Raw genomic sequence first — 27,740 nt, forward strand, 5'->3', positions numbered from 1 at the left:
GCGTTCCCTGCATCGCCTATTCAACAGCAGGTAATCACGCCGAGACGCCATTCTCGCCACAAGAAGACCAGCCCGTCGATTTCGACTGTCCGGGTGTCGCGAAATATCAAATCGGACGACCGCTGCTGCAACTGCTGTAAAGAGACTCTTTGGATTTTGTCGTCTTGAAGATGGCCTCGAGCCCAGTCAGACACATGGTTATCGTAGCTCGGACGATAACTCTACGATGAATGCCTGAGGCGCGAAAAACGTGCAGTGATTTCTCTGGCGCTGATAGGTCCGTTGCGATCCGGCTGACGCCAATAACAAGGTTTGACAGTCCCAACGTGGGGTGGGCTGTCGACTGGCATGTGAAAGTGGGTTGTTGAGAAGGGAACCTCTCAAAATCTCCTGCGAGTAATATCTCTTCGTCACCCCTCTCCTACCTCATACTATTCCAATATCACTTCACGATCATCGTTTCCTCAATACCTTTCAACATGCTGTTGGTCTACAGTCCTTAGCACAGTCCTTTTATCGCCAACAGATCGACGATGAGGTCAGGCCTTCGAGCCATCGTCACACAGTATAAGACGGCCATGGCCAGCGACGACTCCACAAACGGTCCGTCGCTGCTCTTGTTCGATCTGCTTCCCTCGCTTCTCCTGCGAAAGATTCCCACGAGACTACGATCGCATTCCGCATCCGCCCCTTCAACAACATGCCCATCTCGGCCTCTTAGCCAAGCCAGTATGGACAGCGTCACGCCACCGCCCTCTTATCAGTCGAATGTCGAGGAGATGGACCTCTCGGATGAACAGCTTCCAGCATTCCGCTCGTTTCCTATGAGTGCTGCGCCCAGCCGGCACTCCAGTTCTGGCAGCACCACACCAACGAACACAAGGTCCGAATCAAAAAGCGGTATTCAGTGGAAATATGCAAATACCGGATTTGCACTCTTATCGCTCGCAGCGCAAGAGGACGCAAATGCAACAGCTTCAAGTACACGGCTTACGCGCAGAGAATATATCGACGGTGTGGCATGCATGCTACGTGGACTACCTGCAGAGCTTACGGAAGACGAGGAACTGAGCATACAAGAGGCGATACCAGCGGCTATGGGCACTGCAGCGATCGAAGAGCAGCGGATCGCTATACAGCAAGGATCTGGAGCAAGAGCCAGGCAATCGACTACGCCTCAACGTCGGCAGTCGACTTTACACCGATGTGTGGCAGAGATCACGTTATACGTCTTCCTGACGGTATCGTTCGTATTGCCATATCTACAGCTGCTGCTCCGGCAAGCGTACCAGTTCGACCGCAAGCACAAGATCAGCGACAGAGTACTCGCACAGAGCGTCATAGCCGCAGACATGATGGGCAAGCGCACCATCACCATGGCCTCCAGCATCTGCGCGATGAACGACGGCAAAGTCGGCGACTCGATGAAGGAGATTGGCCTTTATCTCGTGCAAGGCTTCAGCGCTGGTGTTTACGATGGCGTTGGAGAAGGGATGCAGAAGATGGGGCTTCGCGGTACAGACGCTACGATGAGCCGCAATGCTGCTTCTCTTGACATGCGGTAGGTTTTGCGTGGGAAGGAGCAGATACAGCTATATGAGTGATGACGAGATACCCATTTGTATGACTGACGTATTGACGAATTTTTGGCAAGAAGATGTGGTTGCACTGCAGGCTTCTCCAGTGAGAAGCCCTCGTCCTTATCATTGAAAAGCGTCACGAGCAGCATTCCTTCTGTGCCTCGAAGCGAAGCAATGGAAGCTAAGGTATACGCGGAACATGTGAAGATCCATTGTCGTCACTCGCATTCGCAGTACATGTAGCAGCAGCATGCCATCCGTTGTCCAGGCAGACAGCCATCGGAATAGAAAGCCACAACACCGAAGTTTTATCCCGGGCGATTGCGGACTCCAATGCCGATCCAATAATACCAGCTCCATCTTAGCCGTGAGTTCAAGAGCAACATAGCCTGTTGACAAAAGGGTATTACTCAGGAATTATTGCGTCGCGGGCGACGGGAGGTGTGTTCTTCTTCTCACGGCTCTTTCCATCTCGACGTCGCGTGCGCCGTGTAACATACTTTTTGAATGTGGCCATTACTCAGCGAATCTGGGCGTTTGGAGGTAGGGCAGCACGCTGTACCGGACTTTTCTCTGGAGAGCTGAGAGTGAGAAGCACCTGTGGTGGTGAAAGTCGTGGGTGTGTTCAGCCTTGCTTCGAAGAGTCGATTCAGCCTGCTGTCTTTTGAACGCTCATGCTTGCCGTGTTAGGACAATAGTATTTGACCTCGTGACCGGAATGCTCCTCCGCATGGATGTCGTCCTAGTCTGCCGGTCATTGGGCCATCTAACAACATCTGCACAACACATTCTCGACTTCTTAGTCGTCAGCCCCAGAGAATGGCCGTCGGCGCCGACCCACAAATTCTGCCACCTGGGCTGGGGGGCCGATAGTGCACCTCGACCTTTCTCTTCAGGAAGTGCGTAGGGCGCGCATGTACTGGCGCGGTGAGGAGCTTGGAGGGCGATGAGTCGAAGGGCCACCCGACAGCACCTCGCGGGTCTAGCCCGAGTGGTCGTAGAAGGCGTAGTAAGAAGGTAAGAGAAAGAAAGCAGAAACCAGCCGCTGACTTCTGACTTCCCTTTTCAATGTTTCGTGGGCCATTGTTGTCAAATCTCACGCCCTTTGGTCTCCTCTTTCTTCCCTCACGCCACGCCCTTTACTCACGCCTTTCCGCAGGACGCCTTGTTGCGCCCTGTCGCTGACGGGTTGAGGATATGACGACTATTATGGAAGAGCACGAGGGTGATTTTGCTGCTGTTGCTCAGCCGGATTTCGAGCAGTTGTTGGATATTCCTGAGGGTGCTTTTGGCGGTGGTGATGAGGCGTTGTTTGGGAATACGGTTGCGACGGATCCGGCGAGGCTAGGGTACTGTCCGGATCACCCTGGCGACGATACGAAGTATGCGATTGAAGTTCCTACTTGAAGATCATGTCATGCTAATGTGCATGTGTCTAGTTGCTGGTGCAATAGCTTCATGGGAGATTGGGACATCCCACAGCCTGCGACTGATGCGACTGAGGCTCCCACTGGTTTAGAAGAACCAGACTACTCGAGGACTGAAAGTACGAATTGTCGACATTTGAGTGATGTTACTGTCTCTGACATTTTCCCAGATTGGATCCCTCGCTTCGTTCGCAATGAGACACCATGCGATTACTGCCGATCCAGAAGGCTGGCATGCTATCGACTACCAAACGACAACTCTTGTACACCGTGTTCGACGTTGTTCCGAGAATGCAGCCTGAGCCACTTCAAGACACTTGAGGCGACTAACTATATCGAAAAGAACTCTGGAACGTTTCTCGACACACTGCATGCCGTGGATGAGGATACCGTCAAGGAGCATGGCACTCTTACAGGCATCAAAACCTTGAGATCGAAAGGCTTCGAGTATGGTCCGTCTGTTCCGTTCAAAGATGATGCTCCAGGCAGTTCGAAGCGCAACGGCATCCGCTTTCCTCGACATGCCGTGAAGACTCTCCGAGACTGGCTTGATGCCCACGCCGACAACCCGTACCCAACCGAAGAGGAGAAAGTGAAGCTCGAACGCCAGACTGAACTGAAGCCAAGTCAAATCGCCAACTGGCTCGCTAATGCGCGACGTCGACGAAAGGCTACAGAAAAGGCGAAACCAAGGCTCGCTAGCTCACCGAGTCTTCGACCGACTACTGCTGCTATTGACATTCCTACTCCGGACAAGCCATGGGACGAGCTCAATCCCTTCGAAAGATGGAAGAACTCTCCACCTGAACACGAACCTGCTTCCATCACGGATATCGCCATCGCCGTCGCGAACACAGACTTCCCTGAGGATCCAGTCTCGCGGTCGCCTTCTACGAATGGTCGATCGAGCAAAAGGCGTAAGGCTTCCAGCAATGGATCTGGCTTCTCCAATGTTAGGGCGCCGTCTACGACCTCGCTGGAGACTGGCCAGACTTCATCACTCTCTGCGTCGAGCGCGGCGTTCTCTGCTTCCAACGACTCCTCGCACTCTACGCATGGCTCGTTCGGCTCTTTCAGTTCCAGTCTGGCTGGAAAGAAAGATCGTCGACGAAGGCGGAGGCCAGCGCCTGCGAGCGCCGCCCGCAAGTCTTTGATCGATGATAAGAAGCGCATCTTCCAGTGCACGTTCTGCACAGATACCTTCAAGTCGAAGTACGACTGGACCCGGCACGAGAAGTCTCTCCACCTGTCTCTCGAGAAATGGATCTGCGCACCTCTGGGACCGGTCATCACGGATCAAGAATCTGGCGAAAAGAAGTGTGTGTACTGCGATTTGTACAACCCCTCCAGCGACCATATCGAATCGCACAACCACCGGCAGTGCGAGGACAAAGGAATAGACGCCAGGACTTTCTACCGCAAGGACCATCTGAGGCAGCATCTCAGGCTCATGCACGGTTGTGAGATGTCCCCAGCCATGGAGAGCTGGAAGTCGATCGCCGCCAACATCAACAGCAGGTGTGGATTCTGCGCGCAGAGATTCACGGTGTGGCAGGAGAGAGTGGATCACTTGACCGCGCATTTCAAGGCTGGCGATCGCATGTCTGGATGGAAGGGATGCAGAGGCTTGGATCCAGCGGTTGCGGCGCAAGTCACGAATGCGATGCCACCGTATCTTATTGGAATTGAGGCTGCGAGTCCCAACCCGTTCTCTGCTACAAACAGAGCAACGTGGCGCCAGGCGCCCGAGTTTGGATCCCAGGAGTGCAAAGGAAGACACCAAGAGTGGGAAGTGAGTGAGCTTTGGGGACAGTCTAACAACACAAAGGTATGTATGGCGGATTTTGGAATAGATTTCATGATCTAACATGTTCCAGGCCACTTGCTGGGAGATTCTCACCGTCCGACTCGGCAAGTATGCAAAGGAAATGGCAGACAAGGGCTGCGTCTTGTCCGACGAGGACCTGCAACGTCAAGCACGTCTGATCTTATACGATTCGGACGATGCCTGGAACCAGACGGCAGCCGACAATCCGGAGTGGCTCGACCTGTTCAAGAAGGCGCATGGCCTGGACTTCATTCCTACGGCGATCGGTGGTCAGGGAAACCAGATCCCAGAGGATCTTGAGACATACACGGATCTTGGACTGCGAATCCCGTTCACTGTGCAGTTGCAGGCGTATAACCAGGATCAGACCGGCAGGAATATGGCAGACGCAGCTACCAGGCCAGGTCCGTACCAGAAGGCGAGGGAGAATCTGAAGGAGGTTTACTCGCTACTTGCGACTGAAGGCGTCTTGTACAATGGCGATCAGTCTTGTCCACATACCAAGTGCTCGGAGAATCTGATGGACGTCAGCAAAGTTGACGGTGGGAATTCGCCGGGCTCAAGGCTGAGAAGATGGTGCAACGAAAAGCTCTCGACAGACGCCGCAGAAAAGCTGACGACACTACGAACGATTGGAGCCATCAAGCCCAACTCCGCTGCGACCGCCACAGAGAACCGCCATCGAGCACTCGCCACGCTCTGGGATCTCGAAGCCATCGCTCACGAACACACCGGCTCCTGCTCATCCATGTTCGACATGCAAGCCGCCGCCAACGCCCGCGCTCGAGCCCTGACAACCCTCGACAACCAAGAGAAGCAGCACACCTCCTGCGCTTGGCAGGAATCCGACGTCCAACTCAGCAATGCCCGAGCCCGAACTCAGGGCTTGGAAGCTCTATCCCACGCCGAGTGCACAAGCTCAGAGAGACGATCGCGAGCCCTGGAAGCGCTCTCCAGAGCCGAAGCCCCAGAGAAGATGCCCGAACTAGGAGGACGGAAATGGCCCGGATACCTCCCACGACACAAGTACGAACTGCCCAAAGACCGCGCGAGGCTCTTCGCCACCACGACTCCCGCATGGGAGGACAGCGGCATGATGCCCGCGCCCGTGAGGACGTCCCTGCCGGAAATCAGCGAGATCCCCACGACCACCACCACGACCAGCACAGGCGCCATGATGGAATTCCTCGGCGGCGATATCGGTTCCCACCTCCCCTTCAGCTCCGACGCCCTGACCTCCCAGATCCCGCTCCCAGACTACTCCGCCGCCGAAACGGACTGGCAGCTCCCCGACGGCGGGACGGTCAGCCACGAGGATATGATGGATTTGATCAAAGCGACCAGCGGGGAAGCCGAGCCGGTTTTTGACCCGGTCATGGCGGATTTGGATATGGATTGGATGAATGCGGATATGGGTGGCATTGCGACCACGGGGGATGGAGGTGCTGGGATGGCGACGGGGGCGGTGGGTATGGATGATGTGAATTTTGAGGATTTGACGTTTGATGGGGTGTTTGATATGCCGATTGATGAGACTTTTGGGGGGAGTGTGTAGATGAAAAGTAAGGGCACGGAGTCATGAATAGAATGGAGGGATGGATTATGCAATTGGACGATCTAGACTGTCAATGTCAAGGAAGCAGGAGCAGGAGTCTTTGAGGAAAAGATATCAAAAATACAGAAAGTAATAGAGTCAATCCAAAGAAGTCAACCCTATCTTCTAAAGGAAACACCAGCAATATAAGAACATCAACAATACATCTACGCCGCCCTCCCCTCAAAATACCCCTCCTCATGCAACCTCACCGCGCCTCTCGTCGCCTCATCCAAATCCTCTACAGGCAGTCCCAGAACCTCATTCACGACCTTCCCGGACGTATCCCCACCACCCCCGGGAAACATAACCCTCGTATACAACGTCCTGATAAACCCTGCCAGGACCCCTTGTTTGCGCTTCTCCAAGGCGTCAGCGTGGCGGTCGCGGCTGGACTCGGTTTTGAAAGTCCAGTTGGCTTCGGAGTCGTTGGTGATGCGGAGGAGGGAGGCGAGCATGTCGCGTTGGGAGACGGTGAAGGAGGAGATGTAGACGGGGGCGTTGGCGAATTGGGAGAGGGTGGGCGAGCGATCTGTTTCGTTGTCGGGGAGTTTTTTGAGGGCGAAGAGGGAGGCGACGGCGCGGCCGCACTGTGTCAAGCAAGCGTTCAGCACTGTGATATTGGAACTTTTGGAGAGGTAGGAGTGGGAGGGAAATGGAGGCTTACCTGCGCCCAAGTACTCTGCGTAAACCTCGTCTCCCCATCATCAAACCACGTCAAGCTCTTCTCCCCCAAATCAAACCCATAACGATTCTCCTTCCCCGCGAGACTAAACTCATACCAGAACCCACAGACCAAACCCACCCAGAACGTCTTGCCGTTCCCAATCTTCTCCACGTACGCCCTCGCCTCGCGCACCGCCGTCCCGACCATCGTCTCCTCGGCTAAAGCCTTGTTGCTCGCGTCGACGCCGTACTCGTTCGGCATGATGTACTCCACGCCCGCTTCGACCGCCGCGTCCATGAGGTTATGCTGCGTGTCGGGCGGGCTCATGGGTTTGAGGGTGATGACTAGGGCATCTTGGCCTTTGAGGGCGTCGACGAGGCTCTGTTGGGAGGAGTAGTCGACTTTCTTGATATGGTGGATTCCTTGGGGCAGGACGCTGTCGCTGTCTTGGCGCGTGATGGCGGTGACTTTGTGTTTGCCCTGCGAGAGGAGGGCTTCGGTGATGAATTTGCCTACGGAGCCGCCGGCGCCGACGATGGCGATGTTTTGGATGTGGTTTCGGAAGCCTGGAGGCTGCTTGTTGGCGAATTGCTGGGCCATTGTTTTTGGGAGGGAGGATGTTGCTGCTGCTCGGAACATGAGATGTTGTGATATAGGTCCTTTGATTGTACGAGTCGAAGTGAGGTCTATGTACCTTCTGAAATGCTCTTGGCCCTAACGTGCATCCATCATGTCGCAGGACATTGCACCGTACGACTTAGTCTTAAGACCGGCAAGTCCGAAGTGAAGTCTCGCCGACTACGTATATGTATCTCCGTTGTTTGTACGAATCCCATCTTCGCCCGCTGGTCAAACAGCGAGGAAGGTTTTAGGATGTAGGGCTCGCGGATTCCACAGTCTCGGAGCTCCACCGAGGTCTTTACTCGTCGTCATTTCCAGAGAAGCTCTGGTTTTGGCTGAAAAGACACTCAACACGCGACGTCGGACCCTGAAGAGCTTGTAACGATCCAAAAAGCATCGAGGGAAATGCCCGCGTGTATAGCTTGGCTGTTGTCAACAATTGCTCGTTAGAACCCCATCCGTAGGTAGATCTTGGATGTTCAAGAAATGTGAGGTATAGATTGGGAGCCGGTGTATCGTCACAGTCTCCTTCCTGGTCTTGGATTGCCAGGCTTTCATGCAAGAGGCCCATGTAGCTTTGGCCAGGAGCTGGGAGATGCCAGAGCTATGCCGACTGAAGGCATATACATTTCCAGTCAAGAGGCCAACGCAGGTACGCCCGTCTCGTACAACCCGCTGATGGCTCATGCAAGAGAGGCCGATGGCTGCAGTCCAGGTGAAGGCCGCCCCTATGCCCGTCTGGTATCCGTGTCCAAAATCCGTGATCCCTTCACTCCTCTTCACTCTCCTCGCTCTCCTGATTCCCACCATCATCCTCCTCCATCATAGCCGCAGCCAGCTGTGCATCCAGATCGTCGTCATCGTCCCCGCCATTAGTAGCAGCCGGCGGATTGGCATTCGCTCGTTGCCCTTGCGCGGGAGAAGGTAGTTCGAGATCCTCTACATCGGCGTCATCTTCGTCTTCGTCCGCGTCTGCGTCCCCATCGTCCTCGGGGACAGTGTGATCGTCTGGTTTAGATGGCTCTGGGCTGTCGTCGAACTCGAAGACGTATTCTTCGTCCATGCCCTCGGGTCTCTGAGGCGCTGGAGATGCGTCGATATGGCTCCCAGGACTGCTGGCAGCTGATCTCAAACTGATGGGCCCTCCTCCCAGTTGACCAGACAATGCCAGTGCCATGGCGTTATGCTTAGGCGGCTTCTCCGTAACTGGAGTCTCGTTCTCTAGTATCAGCTCTCCAGAATCATCAAGCGAAGGTCTCCGTAGTGAAGCCTTGCGATCCAGATTGATCTTCGGGATCTCTGGCCTCGTCTTCGGTTTAGCCGGTTCCGCAGCGACCGGTGGCTCCTGTCCAGCCTTGACGCGTTTGGGGTTGGGCTTCTCTGCCGCTGCGTTCTTGCGCTTCTTGGCTGCTTGCGGCTTCGGGTCAGTCTTCTTGACCGGCTTCGCAGGCTTGCTCATGGGCGTAGAGCTAGCCACAGCCTGGCTCCGCGCGAGTGGTGTCCCAGCCGAACTTCGGGCAGTCTCCGCAGCCTCCTTCGCGGTCTCTTGCTTCTCCAACTCGGCTTTGAGGAAGTGTCGATAGTCGAATGGGTTCGATTCGTCGGGCGGCATATCCTCGTCGTTATCTCCAAACAAATCTACCTCATCGCCATCATCCTGGGGTAGGTGAGGATACTTGTCCGCCAACACCTTGGCATCGCTCTGCGAAGGCGTACTAGTCAAATTGAAGCCATGACTGCTGCCCATACGCTCCAGCACCATCTCCTTCTCCTTGCCTTGTCCACGCACCACCAGCACGTAGCTGTCTTCATCCTGGACATGTCTCCCGGCGTACTTGTACTCGCCTGCATCGTCTTCCAGCAACAGCTTGCTTTCCCCAACACCATCGCCCTCTCTTATAACAGCCTTGACATCCCCAGACCCCTTAAACTTCGGCTTATGATTGAACCTCACACTCGTAAACCGCGCCGGCGTAGAGGGCTTCAACACGCTCGTCCCCAAGCGGATCGGGAATGTGGCTTGGGACTTGAAGTCGATCACCGACGAGGGTGCGGTAGCTGCAGCCATCTTCCTTTGGCGATATTAGAGAGGCTGGCAGAGTTTGTTTCGTTGGCCTGGTAGGTTGAGTGTCTACATGGTCCGGTGGTGCGCAGAAAGGAAAGCGAGTGAGACTCTCTTTGGTCACTGCTGGGAGTTCGCCGTGGTCAGAGTGGGACAGCGCTTGGGCGTGAGCACCTGGTTTGGGCACGCTGTGCGGGCCGCTGCGATCCAGATCGCCTGCCGATCACCTCAAAGCCTATTTTTGGTGGCGATTCACATGCTTGGAGAGTCGGACAGACTGACAGTGAAGAAAAGTAGGCGTTATAGGTACGTTCATCCATTCATCAATACAAGTATCTGTGCTCCTCATATACAGTCGCTAAGCCTCAATGCATGCAAAGACGTTCAAAGAGAAGATGTTTTGGAAACGTCTATCCGAAGACCAAAGCTCTGACTTCAATGCTCTCACGCCCTGGCCATTCTGGCTTCGTTCGTGGATCGACGAACGCAGAGTGAGGAGTCCTAGCACCGTCTTTGCTATCGTAGCACTGGAGGAAGATACGCTCATCGTTCTTCATGCCGCTCCACTGTGAAATATGTCAGCATTCGCAACGATCCATCGCGAGAGGTGATGAACTTACGTAGTACCAATTGCCCTTGGGGGTGTACTTCACACCAGCGGTCTCGCCAGTCCTGTGAGGGTAGCGATGTTCCACAGGAACGATGTCCTCATCGGGTACTGATCGAGAGTCGGCGTACGCAAGAGGAGAGGCAACAACAGGTCCGTTCAAAGGTCTCCAGACGTTGATGAGGCGTACTCGCTCGTTCTTGAGCTTCTCTGCTTCATCGCCCATGTGGTAGTCGACCCGCATTCTCGCTGACTTGGTCGTCTGGTCAATATGGGCTCTGTTCACTGGCGCACGCTTGGCGTTGGGGTCGCTTCTTCGCACAGTATGGTCGAAGATGAAGACGCGGTTCGATCCAGGTACGTTATCCAAAAGCAACTTCTCAACCTCGGGGTAGTAGTTCTCCTTGATGGCTTCGTCGTCTGTGAAGTCCTTCTCTTTGCTCTCGATTCCTGACACGGTTCCGAAGCCGTTCACGTTCATGTCGAACTCATGTTCTCTCCCTCGGATGTCTTGGATTGTGATCTCGCGTGTGTGCTCTCCGTAGTTGCGTTGTGGCATGCCCTCGGGAGCCGTTTCCACGTAGTTGAATGGCGTGGCGCCATCTTCGGGTGACTTGTAGAAGGTGAGAGAGGAATGCGCTTCGCCTCGTGGAATCGGGATGTCGTTCGTCACATCAAACTTGTGTTGGGTCTCGATGGTCGTTTGGGTCGACATGATGGAGGTGATGTGTTTCTGCTGTTGCGTCCTGATGGTGAGGTAGTCCGTGGCTGATGTGAAGGTATAGCAGTGGATGCGAAAGTGAATCGAACAATGAAATACTAGCAAAAGGCGACTCTTATACCTACCTTCTTGCCGATTACCGATGGCGAGAGGTACATGCCTCCGCTACTTGCATTTGTAAACCGAGCATTGAAAAGGCCCAGTCAACGTCATCGCCGTTCTACCGAATGCGCTCGATCGAGCAAGGTGGACGAGAGGGTTCGAAGAGCAGCAGACCAAAAAGCGCCAATCAGAGGCAAGATGCTTGGAAAGCAAAGCTCTTGCGTGCTCGTACCTCTGTAGAAGGTTGACAGCGGCCAGCGGTTTAGGGCGTGTGGCCAATTCTAATCAAAATGCCAACGTCAGCGCTGTGCCGAGGCGAGCTATCTTCGGGCATCGCTCGGGTCAAGACTCTACCAGTACTGTCTTCAACGTAGCATAGCCAGACTGAACTTCTAGTAGAAGACAAACTAGATGTGGGTATTAGAAAGTTTTATAGGAGGCTAAAAGGCTCGCCGTCCCCGGGGACCTCCAAGTCTTCGACATCTCTCCCTCGCTTCATTCACTCATCCTTCATAAACGCTATCATGGAAATCATGCAATGCTCGCTAGCTGGAACGCTTAATCACAAAAACGCTGACCTCGATCCCCCTGAGAGCGTCCTGCGTTGAAGGGTATGGTCTCTTGCTGACGCCGTCTAAGAGCTGTTGTATGAGCTCTGTCGACGTGACCGCCCTCTCGACATCCTGGTTACTACTCTTCTTCTGGGCCTCCCTGATATACTTTGTCATGGCTTCGCGTATGCGCGGCTTCTCCTGCTTCACCCACCACTCCTTCAGCCATGTCTCTCGATCAATGTGCACTTCCTCTTTCGATGCATGGACGAGGGAGAAGGAGGCTTTGTGGTCGTGGAATCGCTGCATCGTTGTGCTTCGTTGCGTCAGTTTGCTGCACAAGCTGGACATCGAACGATGTAGTTGGTCGTAGTCCGGCAGGCTTCCGGCTGCTGCCATCGTCCCTAATCGTGTACCGAGTTCTGAAGAGAGATTGTTCACCACAAGAAGGCTTCGAAGCAAGGGTTCAAGTATGGGCCCAAGATACTCTCGCATGAACGTCTCCGCGCCTCTTCGTGTTGGATAGATGAATACCAAACTGCCATTGTTTGGTGATAGCTCCACAAGCCTATCCACCAGTATCGACGGTCCATTCGGATTGAACATGTTTGCAAACTCGTTCGAGCTTGTCGGTGGGATGTATCGCTCTACCACCGACACATCGATCGAGGATGGCGGCACAATAGGGCGGGGTGAGCGCGGTAGGGAGGAGAGATCTTCTGAGTAGTCCGATATCGATACAGCCGAGTCGAAGACCTTTTGAGTGAAGTAGTCGTCTCCTCCAATTGGTGGACCTGGCGTACTTGGCGGTGAGTTTGGAAGATCTGCCAGATTAAAGCGTCCCTGGATGGCGTGGAAGAGGTTGATCCACACGGTTGGTTGCGCAGGTGTTGAAGAATGGATGGCTCCAACAATGGAGGTATAAACATGTCCATTCGGAGATGGGCTAGGTAGGGCATGAGAGAGCACTTTCAGAGCGCTGCCAGGGCTGGCTGCTGAACGTAGGTTCGCCACTAGAGCCAGATGTGAGTTCTACACACGACTCATTCATTCATTCATTCACTTACGCACTACATCCAACGCACCAGCGATCCACGGTCTTGGCGTTGTTGGATCCTCCTCGTGAGAGCCGGGAGGTAACTGTACGGGGCTCTGTTCAGTCTCGCGGGGCGAGTGTGAGCCTGAGTTTCCAGGTTCAGGGGCAGGCGAGTCCATGGTCGCATGAGAGATGAATGCCGCTGCGATAGGGTTCTGCTGAATCTCACCAGTCTCGGCTGGCGGAGTCAGAGTTGCGACATCGTGTCTAATAGGCGTTGCTATGGTGCGGCTGCTACCAAGCACGATCTTAGCGTCGAGTGGATGTCTGAGTCGCATGGGCGATATCTGAGTGGCATTGAACGCTGACAGGAGATCGAAGTCGGAGTTGTTAGAGGCGACAGACTCTGCTGCCGCCCCGTTCATAGCGTTCAAGTTGAAAGCAAGCCGGCCGAAGCGATCAGGATGCGGTGCTGCGATTCCGAGGGCTTCAAAGGACGGAAGCCTCAGGCCTGGGTGCGGTCGGGGGTGGCTTTGTCGCGGTGGGCTGGAGCGGACAGGAGCAAGAGCGCCGCCTACGATCAGATTCATGCTGGAGTAGTGGGCGAAGTCGTCGGGGAGAGGTGTCGTTGCTGGACATGTCTCGAGGGGCACGGCGGGCAGTGAGGGAAGGACAGTGGTGGAGTCAAAGCACGAGGACTGTTTCAGGCCATCGTGCGGTGAACGGGCGAGGAGGTGCAAGTCATCAGCAGCGACGGTGGATGCTGTTTGGCCCGTATCCGAAACCGCCGCCTGACTGGCGATGCCCATGGACGTGTGCGCTGTTGCAAGTCACACGCTCTGCGGCCACGATTGCCAGGCCGAGGGTGCTCTGTACGCTGTCCACCGCGCGCATGTAGGTAAGTAGGGTGAGAGGTCTGCCGCCGGGCCTCAACGCATCCAAAACACGCAGAGTCCAGCACGCGCAGGCGGAGGCGGGCAGTCACGAAAATGAAGCAGCAGCAATAACAGCGGGCAGCAGGGCGACCAGGTGTTCCGTTTGCTGGAGTCGGCGTGCGGCGGAATAACTAGATATGTGTGCTGCACGAACGTTTGAGGTCCAGACCCAGACCGCCAGCGATTCCTGGCAGGCGGCCCGTGCGTGCGCTGCTGCTGCTATATTTCTCAGGCTCGCATCCGGCGTCGCCAACTCTTGGTCAGTCAGGCATGCCCTCTTGACCGCTCTGTCGCAGCAGTCACCGGTTTGGTCTGCTGTCCTCTCCATCGCCGCCGCTGTTGAGCGTCTTGCATATGTACTGTTTCGTTTCGGACAGGACAACGCGACGAGCGAGGACGAGGACGTGGTCGCAGAGACTTTCGTTTTCCAGCGGCCCGCAACCCTCTTCCTTCTTGGCCGATCACGGGAGCGAGACGCCTTAATCAGAAGATCACTCGAGGGAGACGGAGTCCGCTCCGCAAGATGGCCGCGCTCTCGTCGCCGGTTCCTCTTCGTCTGAATGCTGTACTGAAACGTGACTGTGCAAGGCTCGACAACCTCCTCCTCCACCTCTGGCCCGAGACCTCCCCACCGCTCGATGCAGACGACGCCCTTCCACTGTGCGGCCAGCTACCCATCTCCTACTTTCGGCTGCAGCAGGCCGAATCTGCAAGCTGCACATAAAAGCTGCATGTCAGCGCCGAGCTAAATCACCTCAAGGTTTGTCGAGTCACACCACCCAGCTGTCTCGCATTTTGCTATTCGTCAGCATGTTGCTTGTTTCACAGGAGGATGGCCAACAGGATCATCGCTGGCTGGGCCATGTACGAATCCGCGAGCCCCAATATCCAGACGTCCTTCCCCAAAACACCCATGCCAGAGAGAGAAAACCAAAACGGAGCCAGTGGCCACGATCGGATCTATCCAGGAACTCAGCAAGAACTGTCTCACATAATAATTTGGCCGGAGAATACGCTTCGAGACATTACCAATGTACCTTCTTACCAGGACCTTCTCTTCTCCTCACGCTTGGCTTACTGATTGGGCTACTTTTGACCAAAACATACGCGAAAGGCAAGTTGGAATCCTCAGTGTCTTTTGTCAGCCTGACATTCACTTCGACTGAGATATGAAAGGCTTTGTGCTCTTTGGCAAAGATGGCACCGGTACCAAATGGCCGGTCACCTGTCTTGTTGTAGAAAGAAGTGAAAATCGCACGGTTCTTTCATCATAGGCTGAAGAGCTTACTTAAACCATCATCTTGACTGATGATCCTGGCTTGGAAAGATTGACTTCGCTACTTGAGAAGACCTCTAGGATGTGTCAGTACTATCAATGGACCTGCTCATGCTGTATCTCAGTCAACGAGTGTGTGGTGCAATGTGCAACTGCGGCGGTCAATTTGCAGAAGTGTTTACGATACGGAGACTGCTTACCTCTGCCACAAGATGCACCTCCTTTGCGATGCGTCCACTGCCATCGAATGAACAAGGCTGTCTATCCAACTGCCTACCAGAATCCAGCCAAGGGACCGCAATACCCTCAACACGACGCTCGACCTCAAGCCAAGAAGCCGTTTCAAGGCGCCGGGGATCCTCAAATCGCGACAATGATAGCATTCTATGACAAACGACGGTCCGAAGTTTTCGCAGCAGCAAGAAAAAGCCCTTCTGATGCCGAATTGTCAGGCAAGAACGCAGCTTGGGAGCAAGCTTGGGATGAGCTTCGAAACAGGATGGTTGGGGATGACTCCCTTTCCACCAAGACGCACGGTCAAGCACGAGACCAACCGTCAAATGGGTGTTCTAACAATGGCCGTCCCAGTGAGAATGGACAAAATCGCGGCTAGAGCGTAAGACATCACACACGAGGGAGCGTCGTGATGATGGAGGAAGAGGAAGATGAAGACGACGAGGATATGAAGTTCTTGGTGTCTCGCTGAGCGCGTGTTGGTCACCAAGAATGTTGCACCTATTCAGGTGAGGTTCTCAAACTTCATGGCCAGAGCCACAAAGAGATGAAGTCCTTGCCTCGCCTTCGCCGGTGATTCGGTCAACAGATGAGAGCCCTCCGTTCAAGGCGTGACCATTCTCGACATCGTGGCAAGACGCGTGAGTCCATCTCGATCGGCCGTTGGTGATGATGTTGCTGACAGGAGAAAAACAGAGGCAGGAACAAAGCCGTTTCCAGAAAATCTCCTGGGGATGGCGCGTCCAAACCTTAATTCTACTTCAACCTCACTTCCCACTTTCCAGCTGACAGAAATAAAAACGCCGTGGCCAACACCCCTTTCGGTCATCTTTAAGATATTCCAACGTCTTGCTCGTTCTGGGCACTGGAATCGTTCATGGCCTATGCATTTTGCACGCAGCCGCCTCCGTGCTGTGTCATGCCAAGTCGCAAATCTCGTTGTCAACACCGTTCCGCGTCGCACGTCCGTATGCCCGGCTCAGAAAGACAAAGCCCTCAGCGCGTTTCTTGGAAGAGACGTTGAAAGGTCAGCCAGGATCTGGGGTAACGGTAAGAGGCATTCGCTGGTAAGACTCAATCTCTGGTCTCATCTTCCTCCCAATTCTGCACCTTGACTCGCCTTTGCGTCCTGACCAATTGCTTTGCCTACACTGACCATCTCCGATTTCTTGCATCGAAAACAAAACATTGGTACAAGACTATGAATCTGCGCGCACCGCTTGGAAGCCTAGCTCGGATACTTGCTGTGTGCTGATAAACCAAACATGTCGAAAGCCAACAAAGCAGCCAAAGTGACGGAGAGGGAACTGACAGCGGAAAGCACACCCTCGTCGCGACCACGGACCGCGAGCACGGCTACTACAGCAAACAATCTTGAGACCGACAAGACAAGATTGTCAGCACCACAGCCAGCCAGCCTTGCTCGAGCGAAATCAGAAGCCTTGCCGACGGGTAGACCTCAGCGACGCTACTCAATAGAGAATAAGACCTTGGGTTCGAGGAGGTCGTCGTATGCAGGAAGGAGCCAAATAAGATCCATCTCACCACGAAACACCACGCATACCCCATCGGTCTTCTCCGTCAGCCCAACCACGACAGTCTGTCCGACGCCGAAGATACCATCGCCTCGGCCACCACAGCAAAATGCGCCGACACGAAAACAACCCCAACTCAGCATTCGCATACCTAAATCCAACGACGACCTACATGACGACCTGCATTGGCAGATCAACGCGCAGAATCCCAAGAATTGGAGCAAGATTAAGAAATGGATGCACACAATCATTCCCTGCGCTCTTGCATGGGTCTTTGCGCTTGGGTCTTCGATAGTTACGCCGGCGCATAATACGATGGTTCAGAGATTGCACACCTCGTCGACTGTGGTGGTGTTGACGCTCTCGCTATACGTCTTCGGCTTGGCCTTTGGACCATACCTCAGCACTTTGGGAAGCGAGATATTCGGCCGCAAGAGCGTGTACATGATATGTGTACCTTTGTATGCCATCTTCATGCTCGCGAGCGGCCTCGTGCAAGTACTGCCAGGGCTTCTACTCTGCAGGTTCCTCGCAGGCGTCTCTTGCGCACCTGCACTTCACATGGGATGGGCGACGCTCAGTGATCTCTGGAGCCTAGATGACCAGGTGCTGCCTCTCACAGCATATGTGAGCTCAGCCTTTCTCGGTTCGACATTGGGTCCTGTTCTGGGCGCATACCTTAGCTGGGAAGAGGATTGGAGATGGACACAGTATGTCGTCCTTTGCGCTCTTGGCGGCTGTCTACTGCCCGTCTTGTTCATGCAAGAGACATCCAAGAAGGCGATCTTGAGAAGGAAGCGTGGTGAATCGGCAAGAGCGCCTTTGGATCGAGAGGCCCTGTCGATGATCTTCGTCAAGCCGCTGAAAATGCTCTTGGAACCTATCGTGGCCCTTTATGGACTGTACGCAGCCTTCAACTTCGGAGTGCTCTATGCGGTCTACACGGCATTCCCAGCAGTACTGTCTCAGGCCGAGCACTTCGACAGAGGACATCAGGGCTTGTCCTTCCTTGGAATGAGCGTCGGCGTGATCATGGCTCTGGTCCTTCTCGTTTTGTACAACGAATTCATCCACCGACCCCGTGTGACAAGCTACAAAGAATCACGAGCCACCGAAGAGGAGCAAACTCTTCAAACCGGCCGCAGAGCAAGTCGACCCAACAGATTCAGCATCGTAAGACCCTCACACGAACACATCCGCATGAGCCAAGTCGGCCCGCCAGAAGGACGAAGGAGAAGCAGCCTGCTCAACGCTATACGCCGCCTGTCAACAACCGGCTACAAGAACCTCGAGACGTCCCAGATCGACCCACAGAGGAACGTGAACCTCGCAGTCGCGGCCGCGAAGTACATCAACAGCATCCCCACCAACGACGGGAAGCACATCATGCCCGAAAGGGTCCTCGTTTTGTTGAATCAGAATCTGGAATTCGCACACCTCTGCATCGCCCTCGAAGGCTACAAACTAAAATTCGACCGCGTCGAACTCGCAAAAACCCTCTACGACGCCCTGCAGGAACACGCCGCTTCCACCACCACCACCACCACCACCACCACCTACCACACCCGCTCCCACAGCCAAAACATCAAAGCCACCGAAGCAGCCCTCGTCTCCAGCACCCCGTCCCAACCACACACCTACCGCCCCTCCAGCCCCGGCACCAACCTCGAAAAACGCAAAACCTTCCTCCCCCCCTCAAACCATCCACCCCCCGAATGGCGCCTGCACCCCTCCCTCCCCGCATCAATCCTCCTCCCCGCCTCCCTCTTCATGCTAGGCTGGACGGCGCGCCCCTCAATCCCTTGGATCCTGCCCATCCTCGCCATGGCCCTGTACGCCCTCTCCACCCTCACGACCTACATCTCCACGACGCTCTACGTGCTCGAAAGCTACGGACCGGAGCATGGATTGAGTGCGGTGGGTGGGGTCATGATGGTGGTGTTTGTGTTTGGGGGCGTGTTTCCGCTTTTTGCGGAGGGCATGTTTAGGGGGTTGGGGGCCGGGTTGGGGTGTAGTGTTTTTGCTTTTGTGGGGATTGTGTTGGGGGTTGTGGGGCCCGGGGTGTTGTTTGTTTTTGGGAGGGGGTTGAGGAGGGTGCAGGGGTTTAAGGAGGGGAAGTAGAGATATGAAGTGCTGATGGGTAGATGTATGGCCGGGGTTTTCTTGATATTAGCGTGGCGTTCGGAGAGAGTGAGGGTATATGATAAGGCGATAGGAGTACATGGTAACAAAAATCATCGTTCGTTCATTCAAGTCTTCGTTCCTATCATATCTCGTCGCTCATGTCCAAAATGGACAACAGTTCCAGTCCGCCAGCTGCCCCTTCATCTTCCTCCAATACAAAACAACATCCCTCCTACCTCCGGGGAGGCTCCTTCCCAATCAAATCCCTCCTCTGCAACTCCTCAAACGACATCCCCCACTTCTCCTCCAACCCCTTATTATGCAAAAGACAAGTACCCAACGCTTTAACCACAAAACGCATCCCAATCCTCCCCTTATGCGAATTGACCCAACCAGCAACCTCCTTCCCATGTGCCTCCGTGGTGAAAACAACACTATCGCCCGGCTCGCCAAACGCCTCCTTCATCGTCCTCGACCAAGCATCGCCCAAAGGCTCAACGTCGCCCCTCCGCATGGCGTCGATGAGGTGTTTCGAAACGAGGACTTGGAAGAAGGAGTGCACTACATAAGTGTGCTCGTATTCGAAGAAGAAGTCGCGGCCGGTGATGTCGGTTTGTGGGGTGTCGATGAGGTTTTCGAGGTAGAAGGGGAGGCGACCGGTGCGGGGGATTATGCTGTCAGTGCGATTGGAGGTGAGGGAGTTGAGCATGCGCTGGAGGGTGCGCATGTGGGCGAAGGTCCAGGGGTATTCTTCGGAGACGACGCCGTAGCGGTTGCGGATTTGGGTGCGGAGGGTGGAGGGGAATAGTCTGGTGCATTCTTCTTGGTCGGAGACTTGAGTTGGAGGCTGGCATGGTCGTTGAGTTGGGCGCTGAGCTGGGATGCTCTCTTCTGCGTAGACTGGTGGGCGTGTTACGGCGTTCCAGAAGGTGGTTGATAGACGGCTGAAGAAGCCTGGCTGTTGAGGTTGCTGAGTGGGCTTCTTGCCGACCAGTGTTATTGTGCCAGGAGAGTCGAGGTGACTGGAAAATTGCTCCGTTATGGGTGGGTATCGAGAGACAGTCGAAGGATTGAAGAGGCGAGGGTTGTTCTTGTTGACGAGCAAGGATAATGCGGTCTTGGAGTCGTTGAAGTTGACGTGGACCTTTTGTGGCGAGTCAAGATTGAGGCGCTCCTCGTAACTCTGACTTGGGTTTGCGATCTCTTCCTCGGAGTACTCTTCCTCGTCGGGTGTCATATCCCGACCCTCCTCTTCATAAATCTCTTCATCTTCGACATAAGGCTGATACGAGTCTTGTGGCTTGTCGTCATGCTCCATCTCCTCGTCCTCCTCATATTCGTCCTGATCATGTTCTTTGGAACGCCGCTCTTCGATATCTGCTTCACTAAGAAGTTGTCTCTGGTCACTGGCCTTGCTCTCGAAGCTGTTGCCGACATCACCCTCTTCTGTGTGTACAGAGTGGAGTTGACTCGTTTCTTGCCTCCGCATTCCCACTGGAAAGAACGTAGGCCTGTCACGCTTCCTAGTCGCACCTGCAGGGCTTCCGTACATCTTACTGCTTCTCAGTAAGCTCTTTCTCAGTGGACTACCAAGAACCTTGTCTCGGCTTGGCTCGTTCGTCTTGATGTTGCTACCGGATGGTCGCAACTGTGGTGGACTATGGTTGGTCTGCACCGAGGGTTTGTGCACCTTGGGACTACCGGCAGCACCGGCTCTTGAACCAGTGACCGCTGCTTTGGCTGGACTGTTCACGTTGTCGAGATTGAGCAATTCTGTCAAGTCCATTGTCTTCTGCCTCGGCGGTCGTCGCCGTGGTCTCTCGTTAAGGTAGACCTGAGGAAGATTCGTCTGGAAGAAGTTGCCAGTATCTTCGCCATCGGGACTAGACATGCTGTCGTCAGATCCTGGACTTGCGACTTCATCCTCTTCGTCAGCCACGTTTGCCATTCTCGTCGCCTCAGCGTCCGGTTCAAACTCGCTCTCGTCTTCCTGGGCATCCTCATTGACATCGTCATCAGACTGCTCGCTATCCTCTGTGCTTGGAGGAGTGAGAACACCGCTGCCGTCAGTGGATTGTCGGCGGTCCTGCGTCTGTACTTCGGCGTGACCTGCTGCTGGCTCCTCATCAAGATCCTCGTCAGGCTCCTGGTCAGACGCTTCTTCCATCTGTTCTGCCTCGTTTTCCTCGTCCTCAGGCTGATGCTCCTCGACATGCTCATGTGCTGGTGAATCAACGTACGAGAAATCCATGCCTGACGATCTACGCCACGTTCGAGGGATCTTAGCCCGTAGTGGCTTCAGTGGCTGGCCAGCGAAGAGGTCTTCGACCTGCGGCGAGCGCTCTTGCTGATCCACAGCACCTCGTCTGGACTGGTTGCCCTGATTCTCTTCTATTGAACGCGAAGCTTCGTCTTGCCAGATATCTTCATCATCGCCGGCGATATCCCGTTGAACATCGTCGTCGGCATCGTCACCGGCGACATCCTGTTCAAAATCGTCGTCGACATCGTCCTGAACATCATCCACAATCACAACGTCTTCGTCATGTGCATAGTCAATCTGCTGGCTGACAGACTCGCGCTGCTCTTGCCATTGGCGTTCATTCTCCAGGCGTCGTTCTTGTTGTTGCCTTGCCGATGATGATGTGGATTTGGTCGAAGCTGGAGTCGGCTTCCAACTCATTGGATCGTATGCATTCGAAACCGACTGCCCAAGGCTTGACCTCGCCCTGTCAGCTTTGCGCTCAATATTTGGATAGCGTACTTTCGGCGGAGATGAAGCCATATACGAGACGCTTGCAGCCGACTTCTCGCCTTCAGGGATAGTTTGCATGACATTCGACATGCTGATCTCTTTGGCGGTCTGCAGCGACTCCATCGAGACCATGCTGAAGTCCTCGTTCTTGGATGTGGTCATTTCTCCCGGCGCATCGCACCTTGTATCCATGTCAGAGTACCCAACGGCATTTTGTAGTGCTTGATCTAATTCGTCGCGCGCATAGCTCAGACGCTTAGAACGAGCAGATCCAGGCTGTGCGCTCAATCGTGCAAGTCTCCCGGATGCGCGCCGAGCTGGCGAATGCGATCTTTGCGGCATGGCGTCGTCTTCCTCCGTAGCCGGCTCCGGCTCATGGTATTGTCTCGCTGGTCTCGTATCCCTCAATGGCGTACCCTTGCGCTTCCTCCCAGGCCTCTTGACCCCACCGGTCGGGTTCTGCGCCGCGCCTCGTTTTGAAGGACTGCTGGATCTCTTGCTGCCCGATTCCTTGAGCGGAACAGAGGTCGTTCGAGTCATCCTCTTGCCTGGACTGCCGTCTCGCGGTTCGGCCTCGACGGTGACTTTGATGCGCCATGGACTCTCGTTGCCTGCTCTCGGGGTATCCAGGATGACCGACTTGGAGGGCGTCGCGCTTCGTCGGTTCATCTTGCGCGGGGATGGTTTGAGGCTGGTCCTAGGCTTGCGATCTGAACGCGCGACTATCGGTGACGAGGGGAGGGTGATGGGATCTGGCGAAGTGTCTCTGCTAGATGATGCGCTGTCCCTCGCTGGCGCCATGTTCGTTCCCGCGGCGTAGAGGAATGTGGTCGGGATGATGCGAGTCGTCGTGTCACTTGTCTTTGAAGTGTCCTTTCATTGTCTGCCGTCGTCAACATTCACTCATGTGCGAACCATGGCGGGCGCGAAATTAATGATACCCGCATCACGTCGCGCATCACACCACGTGAAGACGGTAGCCTTAGCGCGATTTTGCCGACGTTGTCACAGCAACCCCCGTGAGTGTATCGCGCAACCCACTTCGAACCGTGACACCACCACGCCTTCTTGGACGCAGATCGTCTGGACGAAATATGCCGAAGATGACTTGACAACAACATATGCTACTTGATCTTGGAATGGGAGAACCATGGGCATCCATGGGATCTTCAAGGAGATCGGCTCAGGCCAGAGGATATCGCTGGTCAAACTCGCCTCCGACCACTACATTGCCCACGACCGACCATTCCGACTAGCGATCGATATATCCATTTGGCTCTTTCAGATCCAGGCTGGCAAAGGCGGCTCTAACCCTGCCTTGCGAACATTCTACTACCGACTCCTACGGCTCCTGAGCTTCAACATCCACCCGCTCTTCGTCTTCGATGGACCGAACAAACCCCTCTTCAAGCGAAACAAGAAAGTCGGCGGGCCGGGCGTCCGAGTCGCAAGTGTGCCTGAGTTTTTGGCAAAGCAACTCTTGAAAGAATTTGGGTTTCCGTGGCATGTTGCGCCTGGTGAAGCAGAAGCAGAATGCGCGCTGTTACAGCGAGAGGGCATTGTCGATGGTGTGTTGAGTGAGGATGTGGATACCCTGATGTTTGGATCGGGTCTTACCTTACGGAATTGGACTTCAGAAAACAGCAGCAAGAGCCCGACGCATGTCAATGTATACCGAGCAGATGAGACAAAGGAGAAGAGTGGCCTCGATCGCGAGGGCATGATCTTGGTTGCGCTCATGAGCGGCGGCGACTACATCACGGAGGGGATTCCTGGATGCGGACCGAAGGTAGCTTGTGATGCAGCTCGAGCAGGCTTTGGAAAAGAGATGTGTGAATTGGTCAGGAAGAAGGATACTGCAGGGCTGAAGGCCTGGCGAGAACGTCTGCAACATGAGATCCGCACGAACGAATCCAAATTCTTCACAAGAAAGAACTCGACACTGACTATACCAGAGGACTTTCCAGATCGGGAGGTACTAGGATACTACACCAATCCTTGCCTCTCTACATCTGACAAGCTGGCTAGATTAAGAGCAGGCTTGCAATGGGACCAAGATATCGACTTTCCAGCTTTGCGCTCCTTCGCAGCCGACGCTTTTGACTGGAGGTGTTTGAGTGGTGCAAAGAAGTTTATTCGCAATCTTGCTCCAGCGATGCTGATACGGGAATTGAGACTGCGTGGCGATGAGAATCTCCAGCTCAGTCAAGATGCCCAGGCAGAGCGAGAGAACGAGTACGTGACAGCAATTCACGGAAAGCGAAATCACAATACCACTGATGCAGAGCTCGAATATCGAATCACCTTCATTCCGATGAACTTGGTCCCGATCGATCTGAGCATAGAGGACGAAGATGACGACTTCATCCCAGCAGGCGCTCCTGACGATCCTAGTGATGCCGAGAATGACTTCGTTCCGATCTCTAGCAGTGCTGCTGATGAGGAGGAACCGTCGGCGGCATCGCCTACGAAGAAGCGTACAGCTAAGCCTTACGAGCCAGACCAGCCGGAGAAGATCTGGATCATGCATAGCTTTCTCCAAGTCGGATGTCCGCTGTTGGTTGAGGATTACGAGGGTAGCTTGCGAGATCCAAAGCAATTCTTCAAGCAAAGAAGAGAGGCCAGAGCTGCAGCTGCCGGCAAGACGAACATCCATGGCAAGAAGCTCAGCAAGAAGAAGGCCAATGACATGCCAGAAGGAGCCATGAGAGCGTTCACGGCCGTTTCAAAGTCTTTGCAGGCCGAGAAGGGGCCTTCCAAGAAATCAAGGGATCGTGAGCCACTGCAGACATTGGAGGGCGGTGGTAACTCTCAGGGGGAGAAGCCGAAAGCTTCCAAGAAGGGTGCCGACAAGGTGACAGCAGATGTACCAGGCTTTGTTCTACCGTTCCAGGCAGAGCTAGATGCCCTCGATGAAGAGTTAACGCCAAAGGCGAATCGGCAGCCAGCGAAGCCTGTCAAGGATAGGCCCTTCGCAAAGTTTGCGGCGCAGTCAAAGAGACAGAAAGATGCCCAAAAGACACCAGAGCGCCGTAAGAGGCGTTCGTCAGATGTGCCGTCTTCTGTCCGAAGCCAAAAGTCGATCGTATCCTACTTCTCCCCTACACCAAGGAAGTCCAAGGCATCAGAGCCGGACATCATCAATCTCATATCCTCGACACCCGCCCGCCCCGAGCCTCCACGAGCGCTCACTCCAACACCACAGAATCACAGAATCCAGACAACACTCGAGGTCGATGTCACTGCCAGGCTTTCGCTGGACTACTCGCCAGGGAAGCTCCCAGACACAGTGACTAAGCGAAGGAAGAAAGCGCCTCTCAAACGACATCAGACGGCGCCTGTACGCGGCGAAGACTTGGATCTCCCGTTACCAACACCAAACTCAAGACCCTCGACGCCAGACGTGGTGGATCTATCACGCGTGAATGCAGGTGATTCCCTCTCCAGTCCAGAGAACTTCCTCCCGCCAATCCCCATGCGGAGATTAAACGACCCACCACCCTCGCGACCTACATCAGCGGCTCCGCAACCTATCGCGCCCTCCCAACCCGCCCCTATCCAACGACCACCAGCAAAACCGTCCTCCCGCCCACAGCAAACGAAACCACCCCCCTCTTCAACAACAACCACAACCCACCCAACCCGCCGCTCTCCGCGCCAACAACAACAAGCCAAGAAGAAACGCATCCACCTCCGCGAAAGCCTCCCAGGCACGTGGAAGGAAATCGACGCCGAGACGATCGATATGACGGGCGATGGGAGTGGGTGGAAGATGACGCAGGGGAAGGCGAAGGTCTCGGGGTGGAGGAAGAGTGGGATTGAGGTGTTGGATTTGACGGGGGCGTGATGATGGTGCTGGAGAGGGGGTTGGAGGTCTTTTTGTGGATGTTGGGGGGTGAGATACCACTTTCTTGTTTCTTGTTGCTCTACTGTATTGTATATAGGATGAGTATTGGCTTTAGTCAATGCAGATGCAGATGACGAGGAACGATTACGATCACGAAAAGAGACTTGACCATTTTCCAAATTTTCATGTTCATCGAGACTCTAAGTATATCATCTAAAACCATTTCTTCATACTCTGTTGTGCACACCACACCAAGCATCACATGCAATGCAACACCATACCATGCCATATAAGCACATTCCCCAATCGCTAAAAAAACAACACGCATGTGGATCTCCCTCCACCACATCAATCAAATCACCACAAAAACACCAAACTCAGAACAGTATAGAAAAGCGACTCCACACCCACAGCACGCTGGCCCGACGACGAACTGCTCGATGAGCTGGCCGAAGAAGCCGCATCGCCGGTGCTCTCCGCGGCCGCAGAGCCTCCTGTACCGGTCCCAGTGCCAGTCGCAGTGTGGACTGCCCCGGAACCGGATTTGATTGCGCTCGAGACCTGCGCGTCGAATTTCTGGTTCAGAGTCGGGAGGGCGACATCGCGGTTGACTTCCCACAACGCACTCGTGAACGCAGGACAGGGCGGCGGGGTGAGACTCGGCCTGTAGTCCGCCGCTTTGACACCGGTGGGTGAGAGCGTCGCCCACTGGCTCTTCAAGTTGTCGAAATCCGGCGAGCGAGGCGTCGGGGTGCCGCTGACGGCGAAGTTGGCCGGGTCTGTGTCGAAGGAGGGGTTGTAGGTGATGAGGCCGTACTCGTTGGCTTCTTGGATCCATTCGTAGACGATGGCGCCGGACCAGGTGTCTGCCATGTCTGGGCCGAGGATGGCGGATTGGTCGCCGAAGTTGCGCGGGGAGGGTTGGTTGCAGCCTGTTTCGGAGAAGAAGATGGGGATGTTGTAGTCGGAGGCGTTCTTTTGAAGCTCGGCGTAGCCGCTCTGGAGTGGATTGTTAGCAGGAAGACGATGTTGGTCAGAGGGTGTCTACATACCGTCTGAAACGTCGATTCACCACACCACTCGTACGCATTCAAGGAGAAGAAGTCCAGCGACTCGGACGTGTTAGATCCGCAAGCGAGGTAGTTCTGGAGGTTGGGACGCAGCTGGGCGATGTCGGCGGCAGAGTAGCCGACGGGGATGTTGCGGTACCCCTTGGAGTCGCGGTAGGCCTTCATGTCCCTAGCAGCGGCCTTGACGTAAGGGGCGGCGATCGAGTTGGCGCCGGTGGTGAGGACTTCGTTGCCGACGAAGAAGCCGGCGACGTTGTCGTAGTTGTGGAAGACGTCCATGACTTTGCTGTAGGCTTGGAGCTGGGTGTCGTTCCAGGATGGGTTGTCGGGGAGGACGTACGTGGAGAAGGTGTCGAGGTCGAGGAAGACGTAGATGCCAGCATCGGAGAAGGCGCTCATGCAGGCGTCGTGGTCGGCGGCGGGGTCAACGTGGTAGACACGAATGGCGTTGGCACCGAGCGTCTTCATCAAGCTGGCGTCGAGCTGGCACTGGTCTCCCTGGGCGAGGGGGTCGTCGGGAGTCAGTTGGTATGCCACGCCCTTGATGTACCACTGGTCTCCGTCGCTGGTGAAGAACTTGGAGCCCTTCGCTTCGATGGTGGGCAGAGCGAGGGCGGGAGCAGCAGCCAGCGCGGCAAGAATAGTGGTGGTGAACAGCATGGCGGGCGAGAGTCAATGAGACCAAGAATCCAAGAATGTGTCAAGAGTTGGTTCCAAGCTCCAAGGAAACAAGCGAGTGTGTGGCGGATGGGGATGTCGATGTTCGGGTGAGGATGGTCGAGGAAGTGTTATGGAGAATCTCGTGGTCGACGAGGTCCTGCCTGTGGACTGCCAAAGTGCCGGTGGAGGAAGCTGCAGGTGAAGTGTGTATGCTTGGCGATGCTAGTATAGCTGGAAAGTGTCAGTCTAGGCGGATTGAACACTGCAAGATCGAGACAGACTCACACCTTCTTCTGCCCGGCGATGATTCTGATGAGATAGACTATCCCAACGGCTGGACTCGCGCGAACTCTGACGAAGCGAGCGACTGGTGGGGAGAAACGAGAGTCGATGATGCTGCGAGATAGACAAGAGAGAAAAGATTCAAGAAGTAGAAGAAGAGTACCCACCAACCCAATGGCAGACGACAAACGCCGCCAAAGCCACCCAAAACCTGCTGGCTCCATCT

General features: G+C 54.8%; 12 protein-coding genes across 12 annotated transcripts; 6 read left to right on the forward strand and 6 right to left on the reverse strand.

The window, feature by feature from the left end:
- Nucleotides 1-578: 578 nt before the first annotated feature.
- On the forward strand, nucleotides 579-1,785 carry M409DRAFT_64418 (uncharacterized protein; the record flags this gene model as incomplete). The annotated part of the gene is made up of 2 exons (XM_033816067.1): nucleotides 579-1,561; nucleotides 1,767-1,785. The coding sequence occupies 2 exons, from the start codon at nucleotides 579-581 to the stop codon at nucleotides 1,783-1,785; spliced, it is 1,002 nt and encodes a 333-aa protein (XP_033670926.1).
- A 992-nt stretch (nucleotides 1,786-2,777) lies between these two features.
- On the forward strand, nucleotides 2,778-6,390 carry M409DRAFT_64419 (uncharacterized protein; the record flags this gene model as incomplete). Its single annotated transcript, XM_033816068.1, has 4 exons — nucleotides 2,778-2,962; nucleotides 3,020-3,126; nucleotides 3,448-4,799; nucleotides 4,885-6,390. 4 exons carry the CDS (start codon nucleotides 2,778-2,780, stop codon nucleotides 6,388-6,390), a joined length of 3,150 nt encoding a protein of 1,049 aa, XP_033670927.1.
- A 206-nt stretch (nucleotides 6,391-6,596) lies between these two features.
- On the reverse strand, nucleotides 6,597-7,696 carry M409DRAFT_64420 (uncharacterized protein; the record flags this gene model as incomplete). Its single annotated transcript, XM_033816069.1, has 2 exons — nucleotides 6,597-7,019; nucleotides 7,097-7,696. 2 exons carry the CDS (start codon nucleotides 7,694-7,696, stop codon nucleotides 6,597-6,599), a joined length of 1,023 nt encoding a protein of 340 aa, XP_033670928.1.
- Nucleotides 7,697-8,486: 790 nt separating this feature from the next.
- M409DRAFT_64421 (uncharacterized protein) lies at nucleotides 8,487-9,785 on the reverse strand (the record flags this gene model as incomplete). The annotated part of the gene is made up of 1 exon (XM_033816070.1): nucleotides 8,487-9,785. One exon carries the CDS (start codon nucleotides 9,783-9,785, stop codon nucleotides 8,487-8,489), a length of 1,299 nt encoding a protein of 432 aa, XP_033670929.1.
- A 404-nt stretch (nucleotides 9,786-10,189) lies between these two features.
- M409DRAFT_64422 (uncharacterized protein) lies at nucleotides 10,190-11,101 on the reverse strand (the record flags this gene model as incomplete). Its single annotated transcript, XM_033816071.1, has 2 exons — nucleotides 10,190-10,345; nucleotides 10,400-11,101. The coding sequence occupies 2 exons, from the start codon at nucleotides 11,099-11,101 to the stop codon at nucleotides 10,190-10,192; spliced, it is 858 nt and encodes a 285-aa protein (XP_033670930.1).
- Nucleotides 11,102-11,754: 653 nt separating this feature from the next.
- M409DRAFT_19654 (uncharacterized protein) lies at nucleotides 11,755-13,605 on the reverse strand (the record flags this gene model as incomplete). Its single annotated transcript, XM_033805033.1, has 2 exons — nucleotides 11,755-12,773; nucleotides 12,828-13,605. 2 exons carry the CDS (start codon nucleotides 13,603-13,605, stop codon nucleotides 11,755-11,757), a joined length of 1,797 nt encoding a protein of 598 aa, XP_033670931.1.
- Nucleotides 13,606-13,868: 263 nt separating this feature from the next.
- Nucleotides 13,869-14,291, forward strand: M409DRAFT_51813 (uncharacterized protein; the record flags this gene model as incomplete). The annotated part of the gene is made up of 1 exon (XM_033811912.1): nucleotides 13,869-14,291. The coding sequence occupies one exon, from the start codon at nucleotides 13,869-13,871 to the stop codon at nucleotides 14,289-14,291; it is 423 nt and encodes a 140-aa protein (XP_033670932.1).
- Nucleotides 14,292-15,089: 798 nt separating this feature from the next.
- On the forward strand, nucleotides 15,090-15,620 carry M409DRAFT_51814 (uncharacterized protein; the record flags this gene model as incomplete). The annotated part of the gene is made up of 1 exon (XM_033811913.1): nucleotides 15,090-15,620. The coding sequence occupies one exon, from the start codon at nucleotides 15,090-15,092 to the stop codon at nucleotides 15,618-15,620; it is 531 nt and encodes a 176-aa protein (XP_033670933.1).
- Nucleotides 15,621-16,974: 1,354 nt separating this feature from the next.
- M409DRAFT_32940 (uncharacterized protein) lies at nucleotides 16,975-18,870 on the forward strand (the record flags this gene model as incomplete). The annotated part of the gene is made up of 2 exons (XM_033810271.1): nucleotides 16,975-17,831; nucleotides 18,429-18,870. Coding segments are annotated over 2 exons (1,299 nt in total), but the record flags the coding sequence as incomplete, so codon positions are not given.
- Nucleotides 18,871-19,132: 262 nt separating this feature from the next.
- Nucleotides 19,133-22,456, reverse strand: M409DRAFT_19656 (uncharacterized protein; the record flags this gene model as incomplete). Its single annotated transcript, XM_033805034.1, has 1 exon — nucleotides 19,133-22,456. One exon carries the CDS (start codon nucleotides 22,454-22,456, stop codon nucleotides 19,133-19,135), a length of 3,324 nt encoding a protein of 1,107 aa, XP_033670935.1.
- A 349-nt stretch (nucleotides 22,457-22,805) lies between these two features.
- On the forward strand, nucleotides 22,806-25,080 carry M409DRAFT_51817 (uncharacterized protein; the record flags this gene model as incomplete). The annotated part of the gene is made up of 2 exons (XM_033811914.1): nucleotides 22,806-24,995; nucleotides 25,057-25,080. 2 exons carry the CDS (start codon nucleotides 22,806-22,808, stop codon nucleotides 25,078-25,080), a joined length of 2,214 nt encoding a protein of 737 aa, XP_033670936.1.
- Nucleotides 25,081-25,859: 779 nt separating this feature from the next.
- M409DRAFT_64426 (glycoside hydrolase family 72 protein) lies at nucleotides 25,860-27,232 on the reverse strand (the record flags this gene model as incomplete). Its single annotated transcript, XM_033816072.1, has 3 exons — nucleotides 25,860-25,996; nucleotides 26,042-26,501; nucleotides 26,555-27,232. 3 exons carry the CDS (start codon nucleotides 27,230-27,232, stop codon nucleotides 25,860-25,862), a joined length of 1,275 nt encoding a protein of 424 aa, XP_033670937.1.
- Nucleotides 27,233-27,740: the final 508 nt, after the last annotated feature.

The sequence above is a fragment of the Zasmidium cellare genome (assembly GCF_010093935.1).
Source record: "Zasmidium cellare ATCC 36951 unplaced genomic scaffold M409scaffold_8, whole genome shotgun sequence".
NCBI lineage: Eukaryota > Fungi > Ascomycota > Dothideomycetes > Mycosphaerellales > Mycosphaerellaceae > Zasmidium > Zasmidium cellare.